Source organism: Octopus bimaculoides, chromosome Z (assembly GCF_046866305.1).
Source record: "Octopus bimaculoides isolate indiv1 chromosome Z, ASM4686630v1, whole genome shotgun sequence".
Classification (NCBI taxonomy): Eukaryota; Metazoa; Mollusca; class Cephalopoda; order Octopoda; family Octopodidae; genus Octopus; species Octopus bimaculoides.
In genome coordinates this window covers 28,959,044-28,972,524 of record NC_142944.1, presented here as the reverse complement: position 1 = coordinate 28,972,524, position 13,481 = coordinate 28,959,044, and the positions used below count along the sequence as shown (strand labels likewise).

The 13,481-nt window shown below is 35.7% G+C and overlaps 1 protein-coding gene across 1 annotated transcript in view; it reads left to right on the top strand.

Moving 5' to 3' along the window:
• Nucleotides 1–812: 812 nt before the first annotated feature.
• LOC106870707 (uncharacterized) overlaps nucleotides 813–13,481 on the top strand; it is a 30,760-nt gene continuing 18,091 nt past the window's right edge. Inside the window, exon 1 of the mRNA XM_014916874.3 lies at nucleotides 813–3,982. Coding sequence (XP_014772360.2) covers nucleotides 2,367–3,982 — 1,616 coding nt within the window. The 5' untranslated portion in view covers nucleotides 813–2,366. The remainder of the gene's footprint in view (nucleotides 3,983–13,481) is intronic.

Here is a 13,481-nt window from a genome sequence, read left to right as displayed (position 1 = left end):
TAGTGTCGGTATAACTGCATCTCTTAAAGAAGTCACAAAATTTCTACACCTCATATGTATATACATACAAATATATATATACTTAGCCCAAACATTCTGTGTACAGAGTTGTATAGTGTTGTGTCAAACTGTCACTAAATAATGTAATATAATATAATATAAGATGAGGTTCGGACCAGTTCGCCCACAGAAGTTGGATTTTCTCTGTTTTGATGGGATTCTTTTCCAATTTGTATTTTCACCACAGCCTTTGAAATAATGGGGGTAGGTGGGAAGCTTTTCATGAAAAAATTTTTGGAAATTTATTATTTTTTTTTGCCCAACCCCTCCACCCACTACCCTTCTGGACCGATTTTGACCAATTCTTTTTTGGCCTTATGCACTTAAAAACGATGTGAGAATCCTTTTTCGTTAAAAAAAAAACAGCAAAAAAACTGAAGATATTTTTAGGTAAAAAGGTGTGTAATTTCAGGAAAATTTAGCTGTTGTTTCTAGCACATCCGACGACCACCTGGTATCTCCCTCGTTTCTCCACCCACGGTACCAAGCGAGTTCGTACGCGCGCGCGTTTGTGTGTGTGTGTGTGTGTATAAGAAAAAAACATTTACTAACAGGAAAGTATTCTATTAAAAAGTTTTGAAAATTTGATTTTTTTAACCTCTCCCCCACCCCGTTTATAATTTTAAAATATTGATAAGCCTATGAAAGTCATTGCTAGGATTTATCCACAGTCGTTTAAAAAAAGGTATGCTTCTGTTAGTAAATACGTGTTTTTCTTACATATGTACTCGCGCGCGCATACAAGCACACAAGGACTCGGTTGGTGCGACGGGGATGGTGGTGTTAAAATTTTAAGTCACCGATATTTTTGTGTTGTTGCTTAAATCCCAGCAATGGACCACTCTTGAGCTAAACAAAACCCGTGTGTTACTTCCGCATCATCATTCCATTAAATGTGTTTCTGGGAAGAAAAATATTGAAAAACATCAATACATGTCAGATTGGCAAAGAAACGAAGAAGGTACCAGGTGGTCGTTAGATGTGCTAGAAACAACAGCTAAATCTCCCTTAAATCACAGTTTTCCGTCTGAAAAAATTTTCATTTTTTTTTTAACGGAAAAGGCACCCACCATCGTTTTAAAGTGAGTACTGCCCCATCAAATTGGACAAAATCGATCTGGAGGAGGCATAGGGGAGATGTGGTGGAAAATTACCATCAAAACCGAGAAAAACCAATTATGTGGGCGTCCTGATCCAAATCTCCGCCTAATATCTCTCTCTCTGTGTCTCTCTCACACACACATTTATATATATGGTATCTAAACCATAATACAAATCAATGGATTACTTCCAGCTACCTTGGCTAGATGTGGTGGCTGCATGGACAACAGTGTTGACCAAATAAACCTGATCATTCATTCCCTGGTAGCATCATTGCTACGCGATGACAGAGACGTATACTGTTGTACGGTGCAGAAATCATGGTATTAACCTCCAATCGTCAACTGACGAAGAGAACGACCAGATTGCAAGGTGCTCGTAAAATAATAAAATATGACCAGTGTGTGTGTGTGTGTGTGTGTGAGTGTGTGTGCGAGCGCGTGTGTATACACATACACACGTAATACACACACACATAATATATAATATACATACATGCACATGCATATATAATATAATATAACATAACATAAAGGATTACATTATCCAAAGTCTCCCTCCCATTTTAAGATCTTTTAAGACTGTAAAGGAAGATTTAGTTGCTTTTTTTTTATCTAGCAGATCGAATGACCATGTGGAAAATCCTTTATTGGCTACGCTTAATAACTATCAATATCTATGTTTTCATTCTCCCGCCCTCTCTCTGTATCTATCTACTCCTCAATCTGCGTCCACTCCACCTTTCTTCTTTTTCCCTTTCATTATCTCTCGTTCTGTCTGTCCGTCTCTCCTTTTCTTTTTCATTCACTTATCCTTCTCTCTTTACGTCAGCTCTTTTTTCTTCGCCTTTTATCAGAATCACACACACACACACACACAATTACATACATACACGTCTACACTCAACACACGCATACACCCAGTTACGCGCACATATCTAGATTTAATCATACACGAGTTTATCTACACCCAATCACTCACGTACATTCACATATACACGCACACACCCATATACTCAAATCCTCTCCTACATGCAGACAGACACACGCATACATTTCTGCATTCAATGATAACACGCGCACACATACATTTACACCCAATTCCCCACAGACAGACAGACAGACAGACACGGGCACACATACAGACACACATACAGACACACATGCACATTTTCTACATTGCACCATTTAGCTGCAGTGGCAAAGATGACTGACGAAAGACCAGTGCTGCACAGTCGTGTAGTATGTCTTTTAATAGTGAGTATTTTCTCAGCAGCCTTCAGCGCTGAAGTTTTTCGGATACTGGAAGACAATGTAACCGACGTAACCAGCTACACGACGACTACCACCACAAACAACATCATTGTTATCAACAACAACAACAACAACAACAACAACAACAACAACAGTAGTAGCACCCCCACCACTATCATCAAGAACAAAAACAAAAGATGTAACAGTACAACAAGCAAGAGAACTACCACTAACACAGACAGTAGCATTAACAACAAAAAGGACATAAGTAGCACCTCTGAATACAAAAACGTAGAGTTCATTGTCGTCCGAGATGAGAGCGATGACAATGGTGCAGAAAAGGAGATAATTATAAAAGCTGATAGCAGTGGTGAAACTGGTGATGGTGGCTCTGATGCTGGTGATGGTGATAATGTTGGTGGTCATCATTGGCAGAACGGCATCAGTGGTACCAACAGTAAAAGTGGTTATATCATTGTTACGTATGATTACGGGAACAGTAACGCCAACAACAGAAGCGGTAGCTTCAAAGATAACAAAGGTAGTTCTAGCGGGAAACATAGCACAAGGGACCACGGCGATAGAAACAACAGCAACAACAACGACAGCAACAATATAAATGGTGAAAGCAATAAAAGAAACATCAACAGTAACAACAACAACAATCACAAAAACATCATTATCAGTGATGACAGTAGGAATGAGAGCAAAAATATTAACCACAACAGCAACGAACCTAATAGCAAAAGAAGGAAACACAAAAGCCCCAAGAACAATGATATCAAGAAAACAAAGAAAAAAATCATTAATAGCTTGGATGAAATTGTCAGTGTCAACAAAAGAAATAATAACAACGGGAACAATAGTGTTAGCAGTAGCAATCACAACAACAGTAAAAATAATTTTAGGAGGAACAACAGAACTAACTATACCAATAAGAGCAATAACGATAGAAGCTATAACAATTACAGCAACAACATCAGTAGTATCGAAAGCAGTGGCAGCAGCAGCGGTAGTAGTAGGGGTAAAATTAATCATGACGGTAACATTAATAACTATGGCAACAACAGTGACACAAGTTTTAGTAAAAGAATCAATTCACGTAGGAGAAAACATAGAAGCATTAATAGAGATGATGGGGACATTAGTAATGTTGCTGCTAGCACCAGTTATAAACGTTTTACCATTAATATTGGTAAGAGTAATGTTAGCAAAAGAGTTGGCAAAAAAGTTAAAACTAAACGAGACCTTCAGTTTCAAGCCACGCAGGGCTACAAGGCATCCAATAATTGTGATAGCACTCCATCATTCCATGGCCAAGACTTGGCGCTGAAAAAAAGTTTGTGTGAATATGAAGCATTCATACAAACCGTCATGAAATGTCGGAATATACCAGCTGTTTCAGTTGCTATGGTGAAAAATGGTGAGATTTTATTATCCAAAGGATTTGGATTAGCAGACAGAGAGAAAGGCATCCGGAATGACAAGGAAAAAAAATTCTTCATTGGATCTGTCACTAAAGGATTCACAACAACACTACTTGCAAAGCTGTTATCAGACACAACTAAGTAAGTGTTAGAATTTTTGTAACTTTTGTTGTTGCTTTGCTGTCGAATTAGCCCAGATTAAAGAACCTATAGTCAAATGTATTGAGACATAATGTGCTAGAAGTACCTTATCATTTGTATACTTTGTTTGCATTATTGTTTAATTCCAGGGTAAGCCTTGTTTAGCACTCTTATGATCAAAGGTATCAAAGCGTATAGTCTAGTGGATAAGGTATTAAGGTTTATAATTATTAAGTCATGGGTTAAATTCTCAGATTGAATGGCACATTGTGTTCTTGAATAAAGCACTTTATTTCATGTTGCTCTGGTACATGCAGTTGAAAATAAGTTCCAGTGGGCACTTTGGAGTGGATGGATTAGGGATTAACACTGATAAAATGGTGTTGAGTTCAGGACGTATACCAGTCCATCACAGAGTTAACCCTTCAGCCTAAACATCTTGAAAAGCTCCTGTTTTATGAATTTATAGGCTTGATGTAGAATTACCATCAAATATGTTCCAACTGTGACAATCCTGTTTTTTCTTTTTTTTTTTCATTCAAACATAATGTACCTTAAACTACATTATCCACTGTGCTCTTAGTTGGTGTTGTTGTAACCATTGCCTAACCCCAGGTAAACTCTTATCCAGCAGACCTAGAATCAAAGTTATTCTAGCTGTGACTGATCCCTCTTTTCTTCAATCATAGTATATCCATAGAACTACAATATCCACTGCATTTCATCTTGATATTGTAGTTATTGATCATCTCCAGATAATCACTGATCCAGCAGACAAAGACATTCCACCTGCCAAGACCATCCTATTCTTTTTATTTGAAGTTATTATGTCTTTGATTGCATTATTTCAACATCCTCATCTAGCAAAATTATTATCAAAGCTTTCCAACTGTGACCATCTTGTTTTTATACCAGTAGGGTATGATTTGAAGAAAATTTAGCTGCTATTTTCATTGAGAAAGATTCTATATAGCCATTTGTCTAGTATCCTTATTGCTAGATTATGCTTGTTAGTAAGTTATCAAAACTATCATGTCACCCTGTAAGTAATATTTATCAATATATGTTTTCTTTCATATATTTCCCATGGACTATGAGATAAAGATTTTAGGCCACTGCCACAGAGTTAAAAAATCCAATCTTGCAATATCCACTGCTTTGTGTTATTTGTTTGATAAGCCACTTGTAACTATGTTTATTCTTGAGTCTGCTTGACATCATTTCTAAATAGCTAGTGATAGAAATAGCATGCAGCTGTCAAAAAACAAACTCTGCAGTAGCATTGATAGAAATAGTAAAACATTTTGATTTTATTTTTTATGGCTTATTTAAAAGGAAGGAACACTGCTAATGGAAACTATAGGAGAAGTAAATATCTACTGTATCATTTCACAAATCTCAGAGGACTGCAAAATTGTATGAAAATTCTGGATGAGTAGGAAAATCTAAAGTATAGTGGGAAGTTCTTATGTGAGACACAATAAGAGTGATGTGAGTAAGAGAGATAGATGACTTAAGTCAGCAATTTGCTAGTTTAGATGAGAAGGCAGGCAACAACTACTCTGAGTATGTGGATCAGAGGTTGAAGTATCATATTTGATGGTATAAAAGGTGCATGAGAATATTAGACACACTGCAATTCCAGCAGTGCATATTCAGAAAAAAATATTAGTGTATTAAAGGATTAATGTAGGTCTAACTTAGTATTTAGGAGCTAGGGGGAATTTTTGAGACATTTTGGGGAGAAAAAGTGTATATGCCATTAAAAATTGTATATGCCATTAAAAATACAGTATGCTGAAGAGTGAATCTTTGTAAATCAATTGGATGGCCTGCTTCTGTGTGCAGCTTATGACAATTCTATGTGTGTAATATAAGTAGTGTCCCAAGTGTTGGGTAGTACTCCTTTCTGGGTTTTATTCAAGTGTTGTAGAGGGTCTGCAAATGTTGTAGTCTGCTGAAATATTTCTTGAATCAGAAGCCTTTAGAATATGGTAAAAAGGTATTTGTGAGTGTGTGACTGCATCACTTGTGTGGGTACTGTGTGTTGGCTTGGGTCCTGGCTCCTAAAAGTTGGGCTTATATTACATGCTTTAATACTCTAGAAATTTTTTCCTGAATATGCACTGCTGAAATTACAGTGTATATCTAATATGCCTATGCATATTTTATGCCATCAAATATGGTTCTTTAACCTCTGATCCACAAATGCACTGTTCACTACCTGCCTATTCAATTGCGATAAACAGAAAACCTCACAAAGAACAACATGGCATGAACCCAGTGGCAGGACTCATAACCAATTTGACTTCATCCTTGCACCTCAAAAGTTCAAGTCCAGCATTGACTAGGATTTTCTCTGATGCAAATATCAAGTGATCATAGTTTGGTCCTAATGACAATGAGGTTCAAACTGAAAATAATTCATAAGAAAAGAGCTACACATATTCAATTTGACATAGACAAGCTGAAAGATCTCAGGGTTGTGGCAGTGTTTGAGGTGACAATGGGTGGCAGATTTGCAGCCCTTTTCTTTCTGGAAGATGATATAGACTCCCTAACTGACAACATCAAGGAAGCACTTCAGGAAATGGCTGTATAATGTTATGGAGAAGGGGAAAGGAAAAAAAAACACACACTGATAACATCTTGGTGCTACATGATTTAAAATGGAACCTGAGGAAGTTCAAGCTAATGGGTTAGGAGGTAAGTCAGCAATGCAACACCATGAATAGGAGAATTAGAAAGAAAACGAGGGAAGCCAAAGAGGAATGGATAGTAGACCAGAAGCTGGAGTTAAAGAAGGGCAGCAGCGAGGTTGCTTATGAAACCCTCAAGATTATAGCAAAAACAAGGAAACACCACAACTATCATTTTTCAAATATGTCTACAATTTTTTTAGGTAAATGTGTGTAATGCAGTATCTGTCTGTAATTGTGGTTATTGTTGGATTGTGAAAATTTTGATTTCATTTCTTGGTGGAACTCATTCAGAAGTTTGGAAAAGTGATTTTGCTTTCATTTTTTATTTCTTTTTTTTTTTGGTGTCTAGGTGTGTTGTGATGATAATTGATAAGTAGTGCCAGGAAAATGTGGAGAATTGTGGTACTTAAGGTGTGTGGAGCAGAAATTAATGTCTAGGGAAAAATTCCTGTAGTAGTTAACTAGGTGGAGTATGTGTGTGTGTGTTGATGTGGTTTGTTTAAAATGTGCAAAGTTTAGCTGTGAAGAAATTTTGTTTTCTCATTTGTTATCTGTGCAATTATAGGGAAGTCTGTCTGTCTGTCTGTATATATGTGTGTATGGGGGGGGCATGTGTGCGCATGTGCACATGCATACGTTTTATGTTTGGATATATGTTTTATGCTTGTATGTACACATACATGTATGAGAGGTCAATTGAAAAAGCAATGTTTGTCATTAATACTTTTGGAAGAAACAAAGGGAGGTATTTAAAAAAAAAAAACATGCACATTTCATGCAGAAGTTTAGTGAGTTGCATGAAAATGCACAGCCAGTATAGTGAATGGGGGCATCTTTATCTACAAAATCTGTGGATGTGTATGCTTATCAATAATTGGGCTCATTAGTTACCAAGTGGAGCAACAAGTGTAAAGTATAAATTTGTTTGAATGCACAATGCTCTTAATGGTCAGTGATGGTCTTCCTTGATCCAAGAGTGGACAACTATCATGTATGTATGTATGTGTGTATGTGTGTGCGAGTGTGTGTGTGTGTATCATTATTCAGTTTTATTTCAAGATTTTTTGCCAATAAAGAAAGAGCTGGTTTCTAACCTAGATCCAAAGCACCCTCATTGGAATTTCAACATGAACAACAAGGTATTTTTGTTTGTATGTATGTACGTACATACGTACGTATGTATGTATGTATGTATATATGTATGTATGTATGCACGTATGTATGTACGTATGTATGTATGTATGCATGTATATGTGCAGATATGCATGTTTTGTTTTATATATGTATTCTCATACTTATAGTTGCATATATAGACATGCTCATATATATTTAAATGATAAACTTCTGGAAAGTTTTACAAAATTTTACATTTCCAGTGATAGCTTGAATCTGTAGTCTTCAAATCAGCTCTCTCCTTTCTGGTTTTGAGAAGCCTAATTTCTCAAGATTGGTATTTAAGAGGTGTGTTACATATCTCAGTGTTCCAATAATTACAGGTTTAAACCTGAACTTGTAATCTGGATAGAGTAAATGCAGATTTCTCAAAAGTTCAGCCTAGGTATTCTCTTTTTCACTGATCTTCAGCTTTATGTTAACATCTGTTGGGCAGCTAATTTCCTCAACTGTACACAGTTTCTCTTCTATCCCAAATCATTATATCAGCTGTGTTGTGTTTACATTTTATTGAGGTTTTCACTGGTACATTCCACTAGTATTCCTTTTTATTATGAGTGGCTTCTACCATACTGTGGGTCCTTATTTCTTCATCCTCAGGGTTATCCTTCTGACAGATTTCATTATAGAGTGTCCTAGCTACAACATCATGTCTTATTGGTAGATAGTAACATGATGACATCTTTGGACAACTGCTTATGACATGGGTGTTATCTTCAGTGTTAACTCCACAAAATCTGCATTAGTTGTCACATTTTATTGCTTTTCCTGCATCTCTATCCCTTTTGTGCATCAAATATTTGGTTGACATTTTCTGTTCCTGGATTGCAAACACATAACCTTCAAAGTAGGAAGTAGTAATCTGACTATTGGTCCATGGTAGACTGCTTTGATGATAATGTTACTATCATCTTGGAGCTTTCTACTAACATATCCATGCATAGTTTTCTGGTCATATATGCTCATCCTTTCATCTGATGATATATTGTGGCAGAGTTGTGCGACTTCTTTGGGCATGTATTCTAGGTTATCAGACAAGGAATGTTGCTCAAGGAACTGCCTTCCAAGTCTTATTATGTTATCAGCATCATGTATGCAAACCTGGTCAAGGGATGCACTTTGACACTTGGTGGTTAAAAGATGTTGCCAAAGGGATATGATATGACATTCATGTATGTATGTGTGTGTGTGTGTGTGTGTGCGCGTGTGCAGGTGCATGAACACATGCATGCATGCATGTATTTATTTATTTATTATATTAATGTTAAGGAAAAAGAAATTTCAGTTGTGGAAGCAAAACTTGGAATCAAAGTGCCTTAAAGTTAACTTAGAGAACAAAGTTATTGTAAGAGGAAGAAAGTAATAAACCACTAATCCTTTTGAGGAAATACGCCTGTTCAATATGTAGAAAATGTGTAGGTAGAGATTCCATCCAGAGTACCCAGAGCAAATTATAAACATATTAGAGGTGCAGTGAATCTCAGAAAGGTTTATAGAGAAAATGGATTTTGTGAGTAGCAGATATGCAAGAACAATAAACACTAAGAATACATGAGAAATAGATTTCCTTGAATGCCCAGGAGAATACTTGAATGCCCAGGAGAATAAGAATACACAAGAAATAGATTTCCTTGAATACCCAGGAGGGTCCTTTGAGGTAGTAGATAATTTCTGAGATATAGTTGATCTAATTAGCAGTGGAGGAGGATGCTGAAAGTATAGCTGCTAGAATAAGAACTGTCTGGAAAACTTCAGAGAGCTTATACTTTTGTTGTAACAAAAGGTTACCTTCTTGGAGTGAAAGGTAGATTGAATGGTGCTTATGTACGAACATCTATGTTACATGGTGGTGAAACATGGGCTGTACATGCAGAGGACATGTGAAGGCTAGAAAGAAACGAAGCTAGAATGCTCTACTGGATGTGCAATGTCAGTGTACTTGTATGACAAAGAGCAAATAGAAAATTGGGCAAAAGAGGCATCAGATGTAATGTGCAAGAGAGCAGATTGCAATGGTATGGATTTGTATGAATGAGGACAGCTGCATAAAGAAGTACCACTTGCTAAATGTAGATGGAACCTGTGAAAGATGGAGATTCAGTTACTTGTGAAATGAAATTGTGAAGAATGAACTGCAGCTGTTGAGCTTTGTGGTGGAGATGACAAAAGACTGAGTATATTAGTGATTTCTGTCTTTGGGAAGATCCATCTATCTAAGCAAAAACAAGATCCTACTCAGTATCTTCCCTTGCTATTCTATTTCCCTCTGAATGCCCCGTTCACCCTCTCCCTTTACAACCTTCATTTTGCTAATAGTAGACCCATCCCATTACCTCTGTTCATCTCCCACTATTTCCATCCTTATGTACTTCTGACTTCATTCCTGGCATAGTGCATTTCTCTTGCCCCAATCCCGCACATCAGCCTGAACTACTCCTGCATCTGTTACCTTTCTCCCCAATTAATGTTCATGATTGACCATACTCCTTCCCATGTTCATCACTTGGTGCATTACTTCCTATCCAGCTACCACTCCTCATACTAATGTAATTACTTACCCGCTCACTCTGTCCAATCCTCTGCATTTCTTCTTTTACCTATACCTTCCAGTATCTTGAAGGTGTTCTGTGATACATCCTCACCACTATCTCTCTCTCCCAACTGGGATAACCATGTGTCTTTCCTACAGCAAATACCTGTTCATCATACTTTAACCTCTAATCACCTGGCATAAAGCCACTTCCCTCAGTACTACTCTCCACCTTAATTGAGGAGTCTTGTGAGTTACTTGCAGACCTAACCATTGCTGGTTCTAAATAAAAAAGAGGATTCAGGACATTCTGTAAACTGGTTGATGTTAGGAAGAGCATCCAGCTTTAGAAATCATGCTGAAACAGACACTGGAGTTTAGCACAGTTTGCCAGCTTACCAGTTCCTGTTGAACTGTCCAACTCATGCTAGTATGGAAAAAAAGATATTAAATGGTGATGATAATGATAATGATGATGACAACAACAACGACAATGATGATGATGATGAAGATTATGATGATGGTGTACTTTATGCTTCTGTTGTAACATAAGTTTTTAGTTTATAAATGTCATTTATGACTTTTGTATATTAAAATACAAATTATTATTTATGTTACAAGGCTACTCCCATTGAGGAAGGATCTGCCTTGTCTGATTTGTATATATTTTAGAATGTAAATATTTCTGTGTTTCCTGAATTTTTGCTCCATAAATGATGTAAATGATATTTTTTTTCAGTTCCATAAAAGTATCTTTTATATCATTAGTGTTCTATTGCAGAATTTTAGTTATTTTTATCATATTTTCAAAGTATTTTTGTGAGTGAAGCATCTATTTTTAATGAAGCTGTATATTTTCTTGGTAGTTTATAAATGTTTTTTTTTTTTGGTAATGTAAGTCATTCCTGTTTATACATATACAAAACATGGATACACACATACATGCTTACATACAATACATACATACATACATACATACATACATACATACATACATACATATGAAAGGATAACTCTGAGGAAAAAGAAATAAGAATCTACAGTATGGTGGAAGCCATAACCACTCCTAATAAAAAGGAATACTGGTTGAATGTACTGGTGAAAACTCAATAAAATGTAAACACAACAGTCCTGATCTAAGGATTTGGGATAGAGAGGAGAAACAGTGCGCAGTTGTGGAAATTAGCTGCCCAGCAGATGTTTGCCTAAATACCAATCTTGAGAAAAGGAGAAAGCTGATTTGAAGACTTTGTAGTCTTCAAATCAGCTTTCTCCTTTCTGGTTTCAGGACTGTTGTGTTTACATTTTATTGGTTTTTCACTGGTACATTCAAGCCATCACTGGAACTGTAAAAATCTTTAAAACCTTCCAGAAGTTTATCATTTAAATATATATGAGTATGTCTAGCTATGCAACTATATGCATGAGAATACATACATAAAACAAAACATGCAAATCTGCACATATACATACATACAAAAACATCCTGTTGATGTTGTTGAAATTCCAATGAAGGAGCCCTGAATCTAGGTTAGAAAGTAACTCTTTCTCTATTTGTTCCAGTAACAGCAGACTTTTTGACCACAGTCTAGTTCCCTACTGGGTGATGCAGTCCTTGTCCCGAGTGATGACCAATCTGGTATAAGTTTTGGCTTGTTATTAAAGTATTGATGGTGACAATAAGAGATGGGTCTGTTTGTTGAAGTTCAAATTTTTGACATGACATCCTTTCCTTGTTCTTCGAATGGATATATTTATCATATTGCAGGCTGATAGATCGAAAATTGCCTCTATTTGTTCTGGTAGCTATGTTTCTGGGCATAACTGCTCAGTGATGTTTTAAACTGAGTGACTAATTTGCTCCTTTTTATATTCGTTTGTGGGAAGTCATCATCATCGTCATCATCATCGTCATCATCATCATCATCATCATCATCATCATTATTATTATTATATTATTGTTAATATTATTATCATTTCTAATATTATGGGTATCTTTATTTCTATTATTCTTAATAGTAGTAGTAGTAGTATTGTTATTATTTTCTTCTCATTATTATTATAGTTGCAGTGATTGTTTCTATTGTTTTTACAACCATCCTTCCTTTTCTCTTTGTTATTTTCTTTATTTTATCACTAAATATTTAAAATTCTACACCAGAATTACAATTAACTTGTCTATTGTAATTTGATACTGGAGATTGTAACAAGCGGGATCACTTGTTACTATCCACATCACCCTTTTTTCCTTCCAACTATTTATTTTCACTTTCTTCTTCTTCTTCTTCTTCTTCTTGTCCCCCTCCTTCTCTTTCTCTCATCTCCTTCCTCTTCTACTGCTTCTTCATCCCCTAACCATACTTTTACTTACTTTGGCACTGACACTGTACTTGCCCTGTCAATCTTTTCACAGTCTATTTACATTTTCACATTTATTTGCTTTGTTTCTTCCCAATATAAGCAAAAACACAATGTCTGATAGATGCACAATGTAAGAACCCACCTTTGATGCAAGACTGAAGCAAAGTCACTCTAATGTTTAAAACCACAAATATCATGTAAATTTTCACTTGGAACTTTTGTGTGAACTGGTGTTGAAAGGAAAGTTGGTACAGAAACAGTTGTAACTGATCATTAAAGATGTTGAAGTCGTTCTTTATCTTCTTATTTGTATTATATATATATATATATATATATATATATATATATATAGTTATAATTTTCTTTCGAAACACATAGACAGCGTAGAAGTGCTCAAGTTGAACCTGAGGCATAGATAAGTATAATGGATACAATAGAAAAAGTTCAAATCAGGCAAAATACAGTTAACACATATCTAAATGGGTTTAATTAAGATAAAAGTAAGAATTGTCCAAGCTGAAACATATATTGATATATTAGAGATATAAAAATATAGAAATATATGAATAGTAAAAATATACATGGACACATAAATATATGGGTATACAAACATAATAATAATGAAATATAGATAAAAATAATAATGGAATATCGATAAAAAACGTTTTTTTTTTAAATTAAAGTATGGTGTAGAGAAAATAATAGGCATTAAAAAGAGTTTTGGGTTGCATGT